This window comes from Tachysurus fulvidraco, chromosome 1 (assembly GCF_022655615.1).
Source record: "Tachysurus fulvidraco isolate hzauxx_2018 chromosome 1, HZAU_PFXX_2.0, whole genome shotgun sequence".
Taxonomy (NCBI): domain Eukaryota; kingdom Metazoa; phylum Chordata; class Actinopteri; order Siluriformes; family Bagridae; genus Tachysurus; species Tachysurus fulvidraco.
The window spans coordinates 43,256,060-43,277,222 of NC_062518.1; the positions used below are offsets into that span (position 1 = coordinate 43,256,060).

Sequence of the window (21,163 nt, forward strand, 5' to 3'; positions counted from 1 at the left end):
GAATTTAAATACCTAAGATGTCAGAATAAGAGTCTTATACAAGTAATAAATTCTCCTCGGTTAATTATAATCATTTGGATAGCAGATTTGAGATCTTCGAGGTGCTGAATCCTCAATTCTGATTGGTCAGAAGGTTACTGTATTTTTTTTTAAACTGCAATTATGACCGTAAAAGATTTATAAATTGATCTTGTTCTAATAAATTGATGTTCCTATAGTAACAATGTGTGCGTCTCTATAGTAACCACGGACTGAAATAACGGACGTACCTGACAACCTGAAAGTCATATAATGAAACAAGGATGTAGAAACTGATGAAAGAGAGAAGTTTTCCAGAAGGAGACTTCTAATATTTATGAAAGGATTTTTGTTACAGTTAGTAAGTTTTCTGCCACAAGACAGAGGAAGTTACAGAGGAGTTAGCGGTTTCTCAGTAAGATGCCAAGCTGCGATTGTCTGACTTCACGAAAGATTTAAAAAGAGCTGCTGTAATAGAAGTGATAACAGGAAATGGTGTCACAGACATTACACAGCATTAAACATAACTCTAAATGGATACGACTATGATGCATTTTCTTAAAAATAATAATAATAATTTAAAAAAAATAAACAAAACATCATGGCAGTGACAATAACTCACTTTATCAAATCATAATTTTTTATGCCATGTGTGATTTATTGCTTATTAAAAGAAAAAGAAAAAATATCAAGGCTGCTTTTAATAAAAAGGAAAACTGCTGTTTATTTGTAGAGACAGTGAACTTTAAGGACAGTAAAGGAGCTGATGTTTGATGATCTCCTCTGTGAAGTTTCACTGTCGTCTTCATCGCCGTCTTCATCGCTCACTCGCGTGTAATCGATCTCGGCTCAGATGGCGCCGAAGCGTCTTTGATGGATAGCGACACAAATAAAAGAGCATGGCACGTGGCAATACAGATTCCTAGATACGTTATGAGTTCAGGGAGACTTTTTCTCACCTTTTTTTTTCACGCAGTGTGACTTTTTTTTCACGCAGCGCAATGTATCATCTTTATATATCCGCAATATATCTTTTCCATATCTGTACTGGCCTCCTCCCAGCTGAAAAAGTTCACAGTGTTGTTCGGAGAGCACTTAGAGCAAAAGAGCCGCTTCCTCGGACGCGCTGAGCTCCAGACGAGCGGGTCTTTCTGTGCTGCAGATTTCACAGCCGGGCCTCGTTGGTTTGTTTATGAACGTGCATGAAGGACACGACCAACCCAGCTGGTCGGAAGAAGAAGAAGAAATATTAGTGATTAGTGTCTACTTAGACCAGTGGAGCTTCCATACATTTGCTTTTGTTCTAACACCTGAGGAGAGGATGTTAGACTACAGGTTTCATGTTCAAATCCCACCACTGCCAAGCTGGTACACCTGGATCCTTGAGCAAGGCCCCGAATTCTCAACTGCTCAGTGGTAGAGAATAAGATTTATGTAAATCACTCTGGATAATAATGTCATGTTAATGCATGAATAAAATTATAATTTTTATATAAATATTTTCAATACCCATATTTATGCATGTTTTTTAAAGGTGAAATAACTTTTAGCAGAATATATTTCATTTACAGCATGACAAAACTCCTAAGCACTTGGACATGTGTGGTTAGCTCTTAGGCTTTATTTAAAACATCCCTATTTGCTGGTGTATTTGTGCTTTGAAAGAGTATGAGTAAAAGCTGCAATCTCATGTTCCTTACGCGTATTGTTTGTACCTGTGTGTTTGTTGGTCTCACTCCGGGTCCACGCAGCTGCAGTCTCTCCAGGTTCATGATGTCACCGATGCTATGCTTCCCAGCTCCGCCACCACTGCTTCCTGTTCATTCAAAACACAGTCACATGTTCACGTACACAGAGCAGAAAGGGACCCCACTGAGCTGAGACAGAACGAGAGCGCTGTAAAGAGACGATTCACCCCGAGAAATGATTCCATTAATAGCTCTGGGTCAGAAAGTTTAATCTCCAGACTTCCAGCTTGGACATAAAACAAAGAGCCTAGTTAACTAGGTGTGCTTTAACCAGTGTGCTTTAACTCTCTACATTTGATTTTATTGTCTTCTGGTAAAGTAGGTTCCTGTCTTTTGTATACTATCTGCTTAACTCACTTTGTTCTAGAGTAGTGTGATTTGAATTGTGTTATATTCTATACCATTGTTGATTTTTATAGTGTTGGTCTTTGTTGTTCTCTCAGCTGATTAATCAGGAGTAGTTTCAGTTTCCCTTAAGGAGTGAATTGGGAGCAGGGCTTACCTATTTAAATTGTCAGTATCTCTCTCTCTAACATTAGTGTCTAGTACTGTTTTGATATATTCTACCATACCTTAATTCTCACTCTTGTTTGACTACAAATATGTGCCTTAAACCCATCTCTGTACTCAAGGCCTACTTTCGCAGACGCTCTCATCCACAGAGCAGAGGTCACAATCCCAGTAACCTCATCTACCCTCCTCTGTTGTGTAAGTCTCAAACAGTGGTGGTAGGTGGGCTCTGGAATTGTCAGTCTGCTGTAAAGAAAGCTGATTTTATCTCTGCTTTAACTTCCCATGATTTCCTTGCACTAACAGAAACCTGGATATCCCCACAGAACACTGCTACACCAGCTGCTTTATACTCTGCCTATGCTTTCTCTCACTCACCACGAGAAACAGGCAGGGGTGGTGGTACAGGTTTATTGTTGTCAATGAAATGGTGCTTTACACCTCTGCTCTTCACTCATTTAACCATCTCTTCTTTTGAATTCCATGCCATTTCAGTTACCTCTCCAATCAACCTTGTTATCATTGTTGTCTACCGCCCTCCTGGTCCCCTAGGAGACTTCCTGGAAGAAATGGACTCACTGCTTAGTGCTTTCCCTTCCGATAGCTCCCCCTGACAGTGCTTGGTGACTTCAACCTCCCCTCTGACAAGCTACATTCTTCTTCCCTCCTGTCTCTTCTCGACTCATTCACCCTCACACTCAACAGCTACATCCCCAGACACAAAGGAGGCAAGGTCCTGGACCTGGTTTTCACCCGTCCTTCTCCAGCTACAGACGTGACTACTCCCCCACTACACGTCTCTGATCATCACCTGGTATTCTTCACCATCACTCTACCTATCCAACCTAAAACTACCTCTCACCCCCTCGCTCTTACCCGCCGCAACCTTCACTCTGTCTCCACTTCATCTGTAGCTTCTGGCATGCTTTCTTCCCTTCCTGATCCTGAGTCTTTTTCCTTGGACTCAGCCACAGATAGTTTCCTCTCATCTCTTTCCTCAACTATGGACTTCCTCTGCCCTATGTTCACTAAAAGCAAGAAAACTTCTTGGCCTGCTCCTTGGCTTTCAGATGTGCTGTGCAACAATCGAAGAGAGCTAAGATCATCAGAGAGAAAGTGGAAGAAATCACAACTTCATGCAGATCTTGATTTTTATCAAACACTTCTTGTCAAGTTCTCCTCAGATGTGACTTCTGCCAAGACTTCCTTCTACAAGGAAAAGCTTGAAGCTTCCTCACATGACCCTCGGAAATTCCACATCATCATCTCTTCTCTGCTCAACCGCCCGGCTCCACCTTCTTCATCCTCCCTGACTGCAGAAGACTTTGCTTCTTTCTACCAGGAGAAGATTGAGGAAATCTGCCGGACCTTCACTTCAGCTCCGACTGCACTTGCGTCTCAGAGTATGCATTCCTCTACACCTTCATTGTCACATTTCTCAACTGTGGCAGCAGAAGAGATTTTACAACTCATCCAGTCCTGCAATCCTACCACCTGCCCATTGGATCCACTCCTTTCCACTATGCTCCAGACCATCTCGCAAGACCTTTTGCCCTTCATTTCCACTATCGTCAATAGATCCATAGCATCTGGTCAGGTACCAACTATTTTCAAGAGAGCAAGGGTTATTCCCATCCTAAAGAAACCTGCTCTGGATCCATCAGACATCAGTAACTGCAGACCGGTATCACTTCTCTCATTTCTTTCAAAAATTCTTGAACGCATTGTCTATAATCAACTGTCTGTCTATATCTCACAGAACAACCTCCAAGACCCCAACCAGTCTGGCTTTAAAGCAGCTCACTCTACAGAGACAGCCCTTTTCGATGTCTCTGAGAAGCTACATGCTGCTAGATCAACCAAACTGTCATCCATCCTTATCCTTGACCTTTCAGCAGCGTTTGATACGGTCAACCACAAGACTCTCTTATCCACCCTCAAGAGTCTGGGGATTTGCGGATCAGCTTGGGAATGGTTTGCTTCCTAATTGGAAGGACGCTCATATCAGGTAACATGGAGGGCAGTGACATCTGCTCCTCGCAGACTCTCCCCTGGCATCCCATAGGGCTCAGTACTTGGTCCTCTTCTTTTCTCCCTGTATACTCACTCTCTTCGTGAAGTTATTTCATCACATGGGTTCTCTTACCACTGCTATGCTGATGATACACAACTTATCTTCTCTTTCCCACCCTCAGATGCCACAGCTTCTGACCAGATCTCAGCATGTCTGGCAGAAATATCATCATGGATGACTGCTCATCAGTTAAAGCTCAATCCTAGCAAAACTGAACTGCTGTTCATCCCAGGTGATTCATCCCCAGTTCACTCCACTGGCTTCCGGTAGCTGCACGTATCCGATATCCGATCAAAACACTGATGCTGGCCTACAGAGACAAAAATGGACCAACTCCCTCTTACCTCAAAGCCTTCATCATTCCTCGCACTGCACCCCGCAACCTCCGATCTACCAGCACTGCTCGACTGGTTCCACCATCTCTCAGGGTAAGAGGCAAGTATACTACAAGACTCTTCTCTGTTCTGGCACCAAGTTGGTGGAACGAACTTCCCCTAGAGGTCCGGACAGCTGAGTCACTGGCTATTTTCAAGCGGTGGTTGAAGTCCTACTTATTCAGGAAACACTTCAACTAGCACTTCTTTCCTTATCTCTTGCATTAAAAAAAAAAAAAAAAACCTTTGACACTTTTTCATTGTAACTTTGAACAAATGTTTTAAACTCATGGTATCTTAAGTATGTAACCTAGTGAACCATCATTAATGTATTCAATATTAGAGATTTAAGCACTTATGTACGTCGCTCTGGATAAGGGCGTCTGCCAAATGCTGTAAATGTAAAACTCCATTAATAATAATAATAATAATAATAATAATAATAATAATAATAATAATAACTAGATTTGTAAAGTTTGTCATGACAAACTTTGATGTTGGCTTTGACAAAGTATTCGCAAAGGCTGGTGCTTTTTGGAGGCGAATGGACATAAGGGTTAGTGTTAGTTTTGGAGGCAAGTGGACAGAAAGCTAGGGTGCCAAAACATTTAGAGGTAATTGGAGACGAGCTTGTGTTGTCATCCGAATACTCTTGAGGAAGTTCCCCACATTGGGCTGAATGTTTTGACATGTCACATGTCCATGTTGTGCAAATTATTTTTTTCATGTGACATCATCAGAATACCCGTGAGGGTATTCTGAAAAAAAGTTTTTTGATTTTGCATATATTGGGGGCGGGGCTGAGGGACAACCGAAAGGACAGTCGGTACACCAATATAAATGTTTGTTCAGAGTATCACCCTAAAGGAGCTGGCCGATTTTTGTGTAGATAGTTCGAAAGCTTGCCGAGTTATAAAACTCCAAAGTTTATAATGGCAGTCTATGGGGAAAAAAGGCCATTTTGAGACACGATACCGGAAGTACCGGTACTAGGATTGCTTAGAAAGGTAATAGCAAGAAACGTCAGACCAGCGTCTACAACATATCCGAATTTGGTGCATGTGGCTCGAAAACTCTAGGAGGAGTAGCAATTAATAAAAAGGTGGCTAAGAAAAATATCTCCAGTAGCATAACTGAATGTTGGCTTCTACAAAGCCAACATAATAATGAGTAAACACTCATATAATCTCCAATAATCACTAAACAATATAAAAAACACCCCAGGGCATTTATTATAAACGAGTATTTTGGTTGTAACAGATTATGTGTAAAAACACTGGACTATAGCTGTCACCCAGCTGTACTGTGATTAGAGAGTGAAGCGCCACCTGCGTTGGCGTGATGTAGTCGGGGAGGCAGCGTGCTGTATCCTCTCCAGTCGTGGCTGAGTGGTGCCGGGGTCGGTGCTGGTTTGGGCGCGGGTGCGAGGAGGGCGCTCTCCTGGTCCTGCTGGCACTGCAGTCGGCTGAGGCTGGCGTGGCGCGCTGAGAGGAGGTAGAGAAATGCCGTATCTCCGTCTCGACACACGCCGTACGACACCAGAGAGCGCTGCTCGGAGCACAAACACTGACCTATGACCCAGCACTGCACTCGTGGGTGAAAACCATATTCAGCAAACATCTGGGACAGAGACAGGAGTTAGGAAAAGTGAGTGACAGGTTTGACCAATCTTTGATGCAGCACAGAAACCATGTTGTGTATACACATGAACACATCCAATTCCTTTCTCACTCACCTGCTGCTTGAGAGACGCTACAGTCATGTGGGGGGCGACTTTCACCGTGACGCAACAGGAAGACGTGGCATCTTCAACAGCAACTGCTAAGCTGCAAAACACACGACAGAGAGGCACTGTGTTTGTACAGAAATAGTTAGCGTGAGCATAAAATAAACCTATTAGACTCAACGCTTTGTGGATTTGTTCTGAAAATGTTCCGTTAATTGTTGAACACTGTCACGTTATTGTGATTGTAAAAAGGTATATTACTAGATTTCTATTACGAAAATTTGAGTTGAAAATTGAAAACATGAGTTCATCTCTAATATGAGGTTTAGCTTGATGAAAATAGAAAAAAAAGACAAAAATGTGTTGGAAATGTAGCAGATTTAGATGGATTATTGAATGAATAAGTGCTGTATAATGTTTCAGAGCACAAACACACCTACTTTATGTTTTTGTGTCTACAGTCCAATATCCTGAGTAAGGACTCCAGATTAAACCTGAATGTCCTGGTGCGGGGAAGGTGTTTATTTTTCTGCTTGTAACTAAAAGAAACTCAACCTGATCTCTTCGTCTTCAGGGTCCTTTTCAGCTGGCTGGATGGTGAGTGCCATCTGCTGGTGTGCTAGGGATGTAGCGTGCTGCATTGCTTCCTGAGCGTCTCCGGCTTTAATGGCTCTGGCCAAATCAGCACACAGCTCCTCTACAGAAATGACAGCATTCGTGGAAACAAAACAACAAACAACAATTACACAATTTGAATACACAAAATACTTAAATACAAATAAAACTGCCATGTGTTACATTTTCCAAAGCCAGTTTACTGAGATTTACTGCAGCACAACCTCTCAATATGACACTCTGCATGGATGTGGTGTGAAGAGCAGGGTCTCAAGACAATAAACACAGAGAAGGTTCTTCATCTCGCTCACCTTTTGCTGATAATGACAAGGCTGCACTCTGCTCGACGGGTTTCAGGTAAGGTACTGAGTCATCAGTGGGATGAGAGGCAATGCCGGCGACTGAAAAACAGAAAAGACTAAAATACATTAGATGAGACATCAGTTAGCCTTCCACGTGACTCTGTGTGGGTTTGTCTGTACACATCTGCATGTTTCCTCAGCTTGTCATGGACTGTGCATATATGATTTTTTTTCTGTCTATGCACCTGTGATTGGTTACACGTGTCTGTCTGTGCATCTGTGATTGTTTATGTCTGTCCGTCTGTGATGTTTACAAGTGTCCGTCTGTGCATCTGTGATTGTTTACATGTGTCCGTCTGTGCATCTGTGATTGTTTACATGTGTCTGTCTGTGCATCTGTGATTGTTTACATGTGTCTGTCTGTGCATCTGTGATTGTTTACATGTGTCCGTCTGTGCATCTGTGATTGTTTACATGTGTCTGTCTGTGCATCTGTGATTGTTTACATGTGTCTGTCTGTGCATCTGTGATTGTTTACATGTGTCTGTCTGTGCATCTGTGATTGTTTACATGTGTCTGTCTGTGCATCTGTGATTGTTTACATGTGTCTGTCTGTGCATCTGTGATTGTTTACATGTGTCTGTCTGTGCATCTGTGATTGTTTACATGTGTCTGTCTGTGCATCTGTGATTGTTTACATGTGTCTGTCTGTGCATCTGTGATTGTTTACATGTGTCTGTCTGTGCATCTGTGATTGTTTACATGTGTCTGTCTGTGCATCTGTGATTGTTTACATGTGTCTGTCTGTGCATCTGTGATTGTTTACATGTGTCTGTCTGTGCATCTGTGATTGTTTACATGTGTCTGTCTGTGCATCTGTGATTGTTTACATGTGTCTGTCTGTGCATCTGTGATTGTTTACATGTGTCTGTCTGTGCATCTGTGATTGTTTACATGTGTCTGTCTGTGCATCTGTGATTGTTTACATGTGTCTGTCTGTGCATCTGTGATTGTTTACATGTGTCTGTCTGTGCATCTGTGATTGTTTACATGTGTCTGTCTGTGCATCTGTGATTGTTTACATGTGTCTGTCTGTGCATCTGTGATTGTTTGTCTGTGCATCTGTGATTGTTTACATGTGTCTGTCTGTGCGTCTGTGATTGTTTACATGTGTCTGTCTGTGCGTCTGTGATTGTTTATGTGTCTGTGCATCTGTGATTGTTTATGTCTGTCTGTGCATCTGTGATTGTTTACGTCTGTCTGTGCATCTGTGACTGTCTACATGTGTCTATCTGTGCATCTGTGATTGTTTATGTCTGTCTGTGCTTCTGTGATTGTTTATGTCTGTCTGTGCATCTGTGATTATGTCTGGGGCAAAATGAATAGATCAGGAAGAGGTAAAATATTCAGAGGTAGTAAACAGGATAGAAAAAGTGCAAGGGACTGGAAACAGCAGACTTCTGAAAGCAGAAATGTAAAACTGAACGTGAACTCTGACCTCTGTGGGCTTCCCTCAGTGATGAGATCATGACAGTGGCCCACTCCTGGGCCTCCTGCTCGCTGCGAAAAGTGAAGACCAGCGTGTCATGCGGCGGCTTGATGACACACAGCTCGTGGCAGCGAGGTGACTTGATCTCGTACCTCACTGCACGCAGCTCGAACTCTGCCAGAGACTGAGGGAGAGAACAGGCTGCACATTACAGGCTCATTTTCATACGATCCAGAAATCCAGGGTCCCTGTTCTTCACATATGGATCCCTCAGAACATTTGACATGATCCTGGATATTTGTAAGTCTATTCTATCAAGCTCCTTATTTTCTATTCACAGATAGCGTTTTTCAAACAAAGAGTTACAACAGATTAGAGAGACCATCAATGCCTCCTATGGCTTCACTGTAAGAGGACTATTGCACGTATATAATAAACTTTCAGTACGGATCATAACTGAGACAGAACAATGACCAATTCATGTTTGTGCAAGTTTTCTTTATGAAAAAGCAAACAAAGACAACCAGAATAGCAAATAGAAACAGTAAACTAGTAAAGCACAAAGAAAACAGATGTTAGTTAAGAGACCTACAAAAAAAGTGGGGCTCTGGTCATTTTATTTACGCCTTACAAGTTTTAAACAGGTTAAACATTGTGAAAAATCTGTCGTATTCTCGGCTTTGTACTAACTCTGTTACCAAATTTGAACTCTGCTACTTTCCTTCCAGGCTTTATTTATGTTCATAACGTCTTTAAATGCATAATGAGAGTTGCATCGTATCGTTAGCGCTTTTGTGTACAAACTAAAACATTAGTCTCCTGTTGATGCCACTTGAACGTCACGTAACAACCCGCAGGCCTTCTGTTAAAAGTTTGTGCACCTTGTAAACTTCCCTAGAAGTAAAAGTGGCAGGGCTGAGCAGGTCGGTTCCAGCATATATATCGGGGCCTGAAAACTGTAAACAGGATTCTGAATCAGAGAAATTTGACCATATCATTGGACTGTTACGGGTCACGGCACCGGCTCGAAACTTTTAAAGACCGCACCTTTAATCATCTATAAAGAGAAAAAAAGTAGTGACTGCAACAAGCAAATAAAAAGGGGTTATATTTAAGGATTGTCAAGTATCAGGGCTGTCAAGTGTCGCGCATTGAGAGTGACAGTCACACATTTCGGTCTTTTGTCACGCTCTCCCACCACACATCGTATTTCTCACGCAGAAAAACTTTGACTATTTATCATAGTCATATATATCAATATGCCGCAGCGCCCAAAATGTATCTGTCCGTACCACTGTTTCTATGGAACCGGGCAGGAAACAAGCGCGTCTCCCCTGGAGTTCTTAGTCGAGCCTGACACATCATCCAATCAAAAAAAAAGAGGCTACACAATAGCCAATCAGAAAATAGCACTATTGTATATGGGTACGTTTTAAAGCAACAACCAATGAAAAAAAAATATTCATTAGAGACGGTATTTTCGATGTTTTGAACAAAACCTCAACACTAAACAGCTTGTCTCTGGACAGGTAATTGTCCTCAATCATGACCCTAAAAATGTCTGGGCTTGAGCCAAACTGTTTTATATGGGAGCAACATTACAAATGATAAAGGAGTCAAAAAAGGCAACAAATACTTACAATAAACAACACCAGTCATAATCTCTCTCTCTCTCTCTCTCTCTCTCTCTCTCTCTCTCTCTCTCTCTCTCACACACACACACACACACACACAAACACACGGGTTGGAAATGTCACTCTTGCCTGTCTTCAAAACTTGAGAGCCCTGTGTGTGAGTATGTATACACACACACACACACACACACACACACACACACACACACACACACACACAAACACATTCTGATCATAACCAGGGTATTCACAGGCTTTTGGTTTCACTTTGCTGACAGTTCTGGAGTCAGTGGATTTTCTCAGCTGATCTTCTGGATGTGTTAGAAATACATTAGGAGGTTGAAGGAGAAAGTAAACACGAGGGAGGTCAGATGTGTGCTGTGAGGACAGCAGCGTTAGTTACCGTGATCCTGCCGTTACTGCCGGAGTCTCTGACGGTGAGGCGGAATTCTCCGGGCCGGTTCGGGTCCATGCTGAGCTGCAGACGGAGAGACGCGTCATCATCCACGGCACCGGGGGAGCTGAACGGCCGCAGCGTCCCTCGTGACACCGACACGCGCACTGACATCAGTACCGTGCTGCAACCCGAGCTCGAGCTCTGCTGTAACGACGGTGACGGAAACACCGGAGCCCAAACACCCGAACTCAGAGACATCACGACCTGTTATTATACTTAACCCCAGGGATGAGAAAACAAAACAGAACCGAAGATGAAGTTATGTAGAGAGAAACAAGCACAGCTCTGAGATCATCATCACTACTGTTCCTTCTGACAGGAGGAATGAAATCAAAACAGGAAGTAGGTCCGTCTGATTTTAGTTCCCCCGGAAACTTTGGCCACGGAAATATGTGACTGTGCCTTTTTTTTTTTTAATCCTGTTTTCATTACAAATGTATGTTCTGTTAATTATGAAACTATTTATTCTATTATTATTATTATGGTTATGTAATTTATTAGAAAGTCATTAAACTGCTTATAAGAGTCTCACTACATGACCATCACAACCACAATAAGTAGATTGTTTTGTAAAAGAATCCTGTGTCAAGTCTCTTTTAGGGCCCCAATGATAAAATGTTTAGTTCTGGATTATTTTATTCTGTGTATTTGATGTTTGTTAGATTTATTCTATAATAATGTAATTTTCTTTCCAGAAAGGAAGCAAAGGTAACCGAAGACATTTTACACAGTAATAACGTGGTAGCGAATGAAGGACGTCGACATTTTACTCAGTAAAGTAGAATAGTGCTTGATCGGGTTGTGAGGAAATAACTGGAGAATCCGTATTTAGCGTGTGAATGTCTTGCAAGAACAACTCATTAACAGACTTTAAGTTTTCAGGTATTTTATTAACAAAAACAACAGAACTGTTTATCAAAACGAAACAGGGGGTTGGGTTAGCGTGCTGTAAGCTTGCGTTCATGATGTTGTGCCTTAATTACATTGTTCAGAACAGCTCATCACATTAAGAGGAGAAAAGTACCACATTTCTCAGCTACCTGCTACCAGTGAGGCTTAAAAGGTGAACTTGTTTTCTTACGTCTAATGTGCCGCTAGTATCGACACTCTGTGATTCTTGCTAGCTGTCCTGAAGCAATGGCCACCCAGACAAACACTGATGTTTATGTGTATTAAAAAAAAATCATATTTATGTTTTCCTTTCAGTGTTAAACAACGGACTTTCCTGTTTACTTTCCTAAAACAAATATGAACAACGTTCAAAGAAATAGCTTGCAGGAGAAAACGTCCTCTACAGTTTTCTTTTTCTTAGGTCTCAGTAGCTCCACCCATATTCTTGATCACTCACCCCCAAAATTGCCTCTTAGGTAAACCCCAAGGCTTAGTACAGGCACAGTTTGTTCTTTTTCTTATTTCCAGAACAGGACATTCCAAAGCAGCAGCCAGCATGGATACACAAACAGTGCCAGCAGCGGGTAGACCAGTGAACCGTACAGGGCGTGGTCCAGGATGCCCTGAGAAATGACGGACAGGAAGAGCATGCAGCACTCGGACAGTGTGACTGGCGCTTCCTGGAGGTCCTGGAAGAGGAAGATGCAGTAGAGGATTGTACAGCCTGGACTGAGTAGCACCATCGCAACGGCACCTAATGACCTAATGAGAGACAGTTCATAGGATTAAACACACATAGGAAATGTTTACATTTTTGACAATCCAAATGCAGATTCCTATCGAACTGTTATAATGCTAAAATAGCTAAAATGTCCAGTTGTTAATGAGTGTCAAATCCAAGTGTATAAATTAAAAGGTGCAATCCTTACTTGAACAAATAACCATGGCAGATATGTAGAACATTCAGTCACACGATTGGCAAAATAGTATTAAGAAAAGCAATTTGGAAATCAGGTCTGGAATGTGTCTCTGGTCACCATTTGATACATGCTATATGGTCTACCATTGATCTTGGAGCTGGGGCTTAATGGATATGAATGAGAATCATACCGAAAAGCTAGAGACTTAATCGTAATTTAATTCAGTTCATTTTATTTCTGTAGCTCTTTTATCAATGGGCATTGTCAGAAAGCACAGTTATAGAAAAATACCTAAATTCAGGATATACATCAAAAGGAAATCTGTCCTCATCTGAGTGACAATGGAAAGTGTGATTATAAAACAGTTCATGTTTACATACTTAGGCATGTGTGGTGTGACACAGGCAGCAGCCGGCACCAGCGTGACAGCCAGGATGAAGCCCAGGGAGAAGTTGATGAGAGCCGTGCAACCGAGAAGCACAGCTAAGTAGAGTAGAGCTGCCAGTTTCAGCACCTGCCAACCCTTCTCTGTGCCCTCACCTGAGATCAACCTAACACACACACACGCACACACAAATACACTGTATTTTAATAATGGTAATAACGATGAGATGAGCTAGTCAGACAAGTCAGATGTTAGAGATCTGTATTTAAACTTTTTGCAATATTACACAACGGCAGCCCTGATAGTAGTTGTGGACATTCCTTATTGTTAAACTTTGTAGTTTTTAACAAATAGAAATTGTAAACTTGGGCAGACCATTAAGGCATGAAACACTTTGTGATGTGCTGTTGACGAGAGAGAGAGAGAGAGAGAGAGAGAGAGAGAGAGAGAGAGAGACAGAGAGAGAGAGAGAGACAGAGACAGAGACAGAGAGAGAAAGAAAGAGAAAGAGCAACAGACAGAGTGAGAGAGAGAGAGAGAGAGAAAGAAAGAAAGAAAGAAAGAGAAAGAGCAACAGACAGAGAGAGTGAGAGTGAGAGAGAGAGAAAGAAAGAAAGAGAAAGAGCAACAGACAGAGAGTGAGAGTGAGAGAGAGAGAGAGAAAGAGAGAAACAGTGAGAGACAGAGAGAGACAGAGCAACAGACAGAGTGTGAGAGAGAGAGAGAGAAAGAAAGAAAGAGAAAGAGCAACAGACAGAGATAGAGTGAGAGAGAGAGAGAGAAACAGTGAGAGAGAGAGAGAGAGAGACAGAGAGAGAGAGACAGAGAGTACCTGTGTGTGTTGTGGGGCAGTGCCAATCCTGCAGTGTAGATGGCGATGGCGGTGAGAACCACAGCCTCGGTCTCAGACACTGGGAAGTGCTCTACTGCTGTTTCCTGAGACAGGATTGGGAGTGTGTACAGAGCCACACCAGTCAGGTGGCTGATCACTATCGGAGTCAGCACAGACAGGACAACGGAACTAGGCGGCTAGAGGAATGGAGAATGTTGGGAAAAGGATTCTAGTCATACTGCACCAGATCCAGATCAGGATTCAACACCAAATACTGAGAAAATGACATGGAGAAACTGTATTTACACAAAATAGCACCCAAAAGCACTAAAGCTGATGAGAATGATCTTTGTTTAATCTTAACTATAATGTAGGAACATGTGGAATAGGAATATATGGAATTCCCTACAGGTCTAGGTATACATCACAGACATGATAAATGCATCTGGGTGAAATATTGCATGTATTAATAAAGCCCCTGAAATGATTAAAAGGTTTGAAAATGTTCTAACTGACCGGGACTCCTTCACTGACTCCGTCCTGGGTTACTGGGGCCGGATTCCCAATCTGGACCCACAGATCCAACGCCTGCAATGAAGTCAAGGATCCTGAAGACATTTTCACTAAAACCTCCAGTTACAAATACTATAATCATGTAGACTATAGAGGTATTGTACAGCACATGAGTAAAATCTAATCTGCCGCAAAGCTCGTCATGCTTCATCACACCTGCAGGAATGTGCGATTTGCCCTCTTCCACATACATGGAATTATACAGCTTATAGATGCACACCATTGTCTAGTGTCACTGTGATTGACATTGTGATTCCACCCAGAGAATCGGCCAATTTTGCTCTGTTTTATTCTGGCTATAGCTGATGGGCAAATGAATTTAGCATCAGAAATTGAACACAGAGAACATTCGCTGTTCTAGTGTAATAAGGCATGAGAAAACCTGCTGCCAGTCAGCGTACTCACGACTTATTGTAAGATATTGTAAAGGAACAGTGAAGACAAAGGGTCATAAATAAAGAGACTTGTGTAACTGTTAGGATACTCGCAGCAGCAGGATGGCAGCCAGCAGGCCAAAAGCAGGCATGTAGTATCCAATAGAGACAAAGTGAGACAGCGAAGGCATCAGGTAGAAGAAGTAGGACTGGTGAAGTCGCTCCAGGAGATTATTCAACTTCCTGAACATTCCCTCAAACAGCCTGTGACATGTTAAGAATGAAAGATGGAGACGTTTTATACATAATTTCTTATTCAGGTTCAGGTCATTAGTAGAAGACAGGAATATAAATGTGCATTCTGTCATTTATCAGTGTTGTGTGAGTACAAAATGTGTGTAAAATGTGCAAACAAACATTTCAAAGCAAAATGAAGGAATCCAAATTGGTTAATATCCACGTGTGTGTGTGTGTGTGTGTGTGTGTGTGTGTGTGTGTGTGTGTGTGAGAGAGAGAGAGAGAGAGAAACTGACTATATACATTCAGAACAACATTTGATGGTAAAAGTAATGGCTGACCTGCCGAGAGTGGTAGCGTCAGTCTTGTAGTGTCTGAAGCTGTTGATGCCCCGGATAGTCGCAGCCTCGATGTGGTAGCGCAGGAAGAGACCGTGGTCACCCCAAGGCCGACCGCTCGCCTGCTTCAGCACCATTAGGATCATTGTCTGGGCAGAAACGGTGTAACCGTCCGTACTGTCCCAGTCATTCCTCTGGAGCTGAGACAGGATACAAGGGTCTCATGCACTTTAAATACTGGGAGACCATCAGGAACACACAGGACTGCTATATGTACTGTTCTGAGATATAACCAATGAGCTTCCTGGAGGCCGGCGCTCATGTCTACCAGAGACGTGTAGCTAACTTGTTAAATGTTTGGGATGGCGTTAGGACAAATTAGATAAACATGAATGTTTACAGATGCAGACATTTTTATGTAAAAATGTTTGTAAGTCAGTTTTAATCCTATACTTTGGCTTATGGTTATTTCATACAATTTAATAGATTGTGTAGCTTACAAATAAACAAATACATCATTAATTGCACCAGGGAAATTTAGGCAAAACAACAGATAAACGTGTGTCAGTAAGAAAAGTCTGCAAATATTATAAAAGAAAAAAACTTCAAGACAATGTATTGTAACGGACATGTTTTCCCTTATTAAGTGAATATATTTGAATAAACAATAGGGACTATTTCTATATCAAATGTACAATATTGTGGTATGAAAAAAGACCTACATTATAAATGGCTTCGTAGCGTTTAAAAACGTTCATGGGTTCCACACACAGTGTATATCCTGATTTAAGGCTATCAGGTTTGTCTTAATGTCTTTCTTACCTTCCCCTGAATGGTGCAGAGGACACCAAGCTTCTGGCAGAAGGCGTGGAAGAGGTTGGCCAGGTCCAGGTTGGGGAGCTGGCCATTTAGACCTTCCAGGACCAGGTCCAGACTGGTAATGACATCACTGCTGAGCTCCAGCGAGAGAGCAGCCTGGATGGAGCCGGCTCGGCCCTGTAGCGGCGTGAAGCTCATCCCTGATCGATCCGTTATAGCATAATGTCGGATTTTCGGCAAAAGATAAAAAAAGAAACTAAGATTTTGTGTCTAATCTAGTAATGCCAGAAAGTCCAGATGCCATGGACAGAAAACATGAGTCTCACTTGTGAGCACTGATGTGAATGAGTATAAATAACTGTAGCTCTTTGTAGCTCTGTAGAACTTTACTAACAGATTAAAAAAAAAAAATACAAATATATATATATATATATATATTTTTTTTTCAGGGCTTTAATTTTTTTCTTCATTGTTTTATTTTGACAGGAAGATTCATATATGCATTTAATTATTTATTAAATGTGATTGGGGAAGAATGGGGTGTGTAACTCACCAGTGATGTTGGTGTGATGGTAGCCCTCTAACCAAGCCTGCATACCAATGAGATCGTGCTCATTCACCAGGAATATAATGTCTTTAGCCCAGTAAATCTGACCTGAGATGACAACATTACACCTGTGTCACATAGAAGCACCGTAAGCAGGAAACAACAACATAACAAAACCGATAAAAATGCTTGTTCAGTCTTTTAATAAGCTGCTCAGAGATGAAGCAGCATCATTTATTTCCTGGTACTTAGTTACATCTCCTCTGGTCTTAATTACATCTGGTGAGAATTCAAACAGTGTTTTTAGTCCGTTCTTCCACTGACGTGGGCAAATTTGCAGATTTCTTTGCATAGTAAACACTTTCTGTATATTCATCCATGTAAATTAATGTCTATTTAAGTTAAATGCACTATATGGGAATTAGATCAATATATCTACAACATGCAGAGTGTGCTGAATTTAAAGGCCATACATACACACTACAGTTACCATCCTGTAATGTAGCTGTAGACATTCAACCTACATAGACTCTATAATAATATGCTCTTATTAGTGGCTGTGAGGTTTATTTGACAAAGGATCCCCCTTTTTTTTACTTTCTATAAAAAAAAACAGCAGAAATTTAGACTGAAAACATGAAGTAAAACATGGAATTGTGTTTATAAAAGGAGATTATAAAGCATCTCACTTCTGAAATACTGGGCGAGGCCAAGCAGAAGACCCACTGCCTGGTTGTTGCTGTTACCAGGACTGCAGGGGGCACTAAATACCAGGGCTTCTGTTCGTGGAGCTCGAGGTGCACGCAAGATCCCATACACATTAGTGCCTCGAACCATCTGAGAGAAAAAGAGAGAGAGAGAGAGAGAGAGAGAGAGAGAGAGAGAGAGAGAGAGAGAGAGAGAGAGAGAGAGAGAGATATTTCTGACAAAGCTGTTGTGAATTAAATTAAAATAAATTGTGTTTATATGCCAGTGTACAAACTCACATATCTCTCCTTGTTCTCATCAGGGAAGGGTAGAGTGCGTGAGAAGCTTTGAGTGAAAACCTCCAGCCCTCTGGCCTGCATTGTCTTGACCAACCAGTCCACTGGCATGCCCCTTCAATGAAACAGGAATGATCAAAAAGCAGAACCACTTAGACAATCATATATAAATATTATCGCTTAAAACCTACAGAAACAAAACAGCCCAGTAGAGTCTTCAGTTTTCATTCCACTTTATAAAAGTCAGTTCTACTTACCCAACCTTTTTCTTATTAGCTGCAAACTCCCGTGCCGTAGCCAAAGCTCTTTCTCCTGAGGGGAACCGCTCCTCCACCATGGTGGAACCCATCGCGTTCTCCGACATGTACGTCCGCAGAGTGAACGGCTCAAACGCCAGGCCCATGAACCAGGCAATTCCCGCCAGGTAACACACCACACTGTGGTCCAAACAGAGTATTAAGAAGACTGGAATTGTTCTTTTTTTTTGTTTTCTTTTTAAATTGGTTTCCCAGCTTCTCACACATAGTGTCGAGTCCTGATGAGTGACTGCTTACCATATGGGAGTATTGAGGCGAGTGAGCAGGCTTGTCAATGCCTTCCTTCGGTTCGGGTCAGATAACAGACCCATGTTGTCTCACTGGACCCACTGTGACATAGGAAACAATCATGAAATGCAAAGAGGAGTCGGTGATGGTAGTTAGGAACAAGTTAAATCTTAATTAATACAACAATAACACTGTTGGAGCTTTCTGAACCGAGGGGCCACGTGACTGACAGGTGAGTAAAGCTCCTACTTCTGCTGATCGGGTGGATGCTGGTGGTCAACGCATCGGTTACTTACTAACTTACTCTTCTGCAATCAATATGGCTTTCCAGTTTGCACCACAACTGTTAGTTCCCAATGACTATTTGCTGAATACCACTGTTCCGAATAACCAATCACTGAACATCATTTATAGATACCCAATCGCTGAGAACCACTGTTCTGGATAGCCAATCGCTGACATCCATTATTCCAAATAACCAATAGCTGACCTCCACTGTTCTGGATGTCCAATCGTTGACCTCCACTGTGTCCAAGAGTCATTCACAGTGGAGAATGTGGAGTCAGAAGAGAATGACTGCTTCTAGCTGACAGGGAAGGCTTTGTTAACTCAAATAATCACTCTTTATAAGCGCGGAGAGCAGAAAAAGAACATTGAATATTGTGCTACACCAGAAGAACTACACCCGGTTCTACTCCCTTCAGTCAGGAACAGGATAAAATGATAAATAAATAAATAAATAAATAAATAAATAAATAAAAGCCACTACCACCAAAATATTTGTGTTTAATGAGAGACGAGCGAGTGACTGAGACCTGATGAACTGGTTTTACGTCTATGACCGGGTTAGGTACTCTCAATAAGCGTTATAAATGACAATACAGGAATAAAGACGCTGCTAACTTGCTTCAGTTGGCTGCTAACTAGTTTAGCACCTAGCTAACTGCACGAGCGCTGTCAAGGCAACCAGGGTGTCAGCTGCCATGGCGTAACGTAAAAAAAAAGAATAAACTTATTAATTATATATAAAAAATAAACACACACACACACGCTCAATTATTAGATCGGACTTTTCCAATTCATACCTTAAAAAAATGTTAAAATCCCAAAGACAGCAAAGACACATTCATTTTTCCTGCCTTTCCTCGGAAGTAAAATTACACAGGAATTTCCGGTAAACCAGCAGATCTACAAATAATTCTCAAACCTACTTCCGGAAAATGTGTTGGATATCAGCGAATCTGCGCGGCACGCTTTGTGATCCGAACCCTGTAATATTTTATGTTATCATCATAATTTTGTCCTTTTTTAAAATGTAAATAAAATATTTTTGTAAAGTATAGTATATTTTTCTCTTTAAACATTTCACACAATTTGATTTTTTCAGCGTATTAAATTATGAGAATTTATACATCATCATCTTTATCATCATCATCATCTTTATTATCATCATCATCATCGTCGTCATCATTATTATTATTATTATTATTATTATTATTATTATTATTATTAGTAGTAGTAGTAGTAGTAGTAGTAGTAGTAGTATTAGTATTAGTATTAGGATTCAAGCCCCGAAGTGCCGTAAACACCTATTGTTATCGTTAGTTTTCTTATTACTATTCTTCCGCCACTGAAGTCAAGAACCGTACGTAGGAAAGTTATGAAATTTGGCACACATGTAGAGGCCAGTCTTAGAAGCTATTATAGCAACTTTGGTGTGTCTAGCTCAAACCCTATAGCTCCACCAGTCCAAACAATTTGGGGGCAGTTTGGCACACAATATGTCTTGGGTGCTAATATCAGAACCAGAATCAGCACCACAGTGACACACACACACACACACAGACATTTCGCAACGTGACAGCGCCACCTAGTGGCCACGAGATTTTCACGTTAAGTTCAGTATTTTATGAATGCAATGCCATATCGCTACGAAACTTGGTATGGTTCATCAGCGACATGTTCTGAGCGCATCTGATTGGCTTGACCCCGGAATCGCTGCTTGTAGCTATTATTATTATTATTATTATTATTATTATTATTATTATTATTATTATTATTATTATTATTATTATTATTATTATTATTATTATGTGCATGTAGCTAATAATTATCTTTGCTTAAAATAGTTTATATACAAAATCCAGAGGCCAGTCTTAGAAGCTATTATAGCAACTTTGGTGTGTCTAGCTCAAACCCTATAGCTCCACCAGTCCAAACAATTTGGGGGCAGTTTGGCCCCCAAATTGTATATATTGTATAATTAATATAATTATATATATAATATAGTTTATATAATTATTGCATAATTATAATTGTATTATATATATATATATATATATATATATATATATATATATATATATATATATATATATATATATATATATATATATCCCATTTATATTTAAATTTTGCCTCTTTATAATAGGATATTTTCTTTAATCTGAATCAGAAAGATTAAATGTAAATGCATACATGGTTAAAAACATTTTATTTTTTTTTGTTTTGACCCTAGAAAGGGCATCTCTGCTTCTTACGAGTGAGTCTGATTTTTGGTTCAGCTTGACAATAAAAAGTACCCCTTTTGCCTTTTTTGCTATTTTGCTCTTATGATATTTTTTACTTATTTTTTTACTTATTTTTTTTTTATTATTCTTTGCATGTTTCAAGAAATCTTCCTCTAACCTATTTCTAAAGATCAAAATAAATGAATGATTTTCTGTCTGTGATTTTTCTGTCAAGGTTCTGTTAGCTTTCAGTGTGAGACGT

At 40.9% G+C, this 21,163-nt stretch overlaps 3 protein-coding genes across 5 annotated transcripts in view; 1 reads left to right on the forward strand and 2 right to left on the reverse strand.

The window, feature by feature from the left end:
- Positions 1 to 21,163, forward strand: part of LOC113650532 (lactose-binding lectin l-2-like) — a 214,377-nt gene that overhangs the window by 143,351 nt on the left and 49,863 nt on the right. The window lies entirely within an intron of this gene.
- On the reverse strand, positions 306 to 11,312 carry sharpin (SHANK-associated RH domain interacting protein). Of its 2 annotated transcripts, XM_027158980.2 has the most exons (9): positions 10,894 to 11,312; positions 8,866 to 9,040; positions 7,377 to 7,466; positions 7,006 to 7,147; positions 6,460 to 6,550; positions 6,053 to 6,344; positions 1,734 to 1,834; positions 1,329 to 1,424; positions 306 to 1,242 (listed from the first exon to the last, which is right to left on the reverse strand). In XM_027158980.2, the coding sequence occupies exons 1-9, from the start codon at positions 11,143 to 11,145 to the stop codon at positions 1,114 to 1,116; spliced, it is 1,368 nt and encodes a 455-aa protein (XP_027014781.1). In that variant the 5' UTR covers positions 11,146 to 11,312; the 3' UTR covers positions 306 to 1,113. The 2 variants fall into 2 exon arrangements, with proteins under 2 accessions (XP_027014781.1, XP_027014782.1); XM_027158981.2 differs by lacking the exon at positions 1,329 to 1,424.
- Positions 11,817 to 19,619, reverse strand: gpaa1 (glycosylphosphatidylinositol anchor attachment 1). 2 transcript variants are annotated; one of them, XM_047800210.1, is made up of 13 exons: positions 19,477 to 19,619; positions 18,401 to 18,492; positions 18,104 to 18,283; positions 17,850 to 17,961; positions 17,553 to 17,700; positions 16,870 to 16,971; positions 16,320 to 16,516; positions 15,501 to 15,697; positions 15,033 to 15,186; positions 14,492 to 14,563; positions 13,976 to 14,172; positions 13,139 to 13,309; positions 11,817 to 12,600 (listed from the first exon to the last, which is right to left on the reverse strand). In XM_047800210.1, exons 2-13 carry the CDS (start codon positions 18,472 to 18,474, stop codon positions 12,357 to 12,359), a joined length of 1,848 nt encoding a protein of 615 aa, XP_047656166.1. In that variant the 5' UTR covers positions 18,475 to 18,492; positions 19,477 to 19,619; the 3' UTR covers positions 11,817 to 12,356. The 2 variants fall into 2 exon arrangements, with proteins under 2 accessions (XP_047656166.1, XP_047656207.1); XM_047800251.1 differs by lacking the exon at positions 19,477 to 19,619 and adding an exon at positions 18,882 to 19,060.

Coding starts and splice junctions, on each gene's coding strand:
- sharpin (XM_027158980.2), bottom strand. CDS start 11,145: ATGTCTCTGAGTTCGGGTGTTTGGGCTCCGGTGTTTCCGTCACCGTCG. Junction 6,551..7,005: donor CCTGAAGACGAAGAGATCAG/GTTGAGTTTCTT, acceptor TGTGTTTTGCAG/CTTAGCAGTTGCTGTTGAAG. Junction 1,425..1,733: donor TGAGACCAACAAACACACAG/GTACAAACAATA, acceptor ACCACTGAGCAG/TTGAGAATTCGGGGCCTTGC.
- gpaa1 (XM_047800210.1), bottom strand. CDS start 18,474: ATGGGTCTGTTATCTGACCCGAACCGAAGGAAGGCATTGACAAGCCTG. Junction 17,962..18,103: donor GCTAATAAGAAAAAGGTTGG/GTAAGTAGAACT, acceptor GTTTCATTGAAG/GGGCATGCCAGTGGACTGGT. Junction 17,701..17,849: donor ATGAGAACAAGGAGAGATAT/GTGAGTTTGTAC, acceptor TTTTTCTCTCAG/ATGGTTCGAGGCACTAATGT.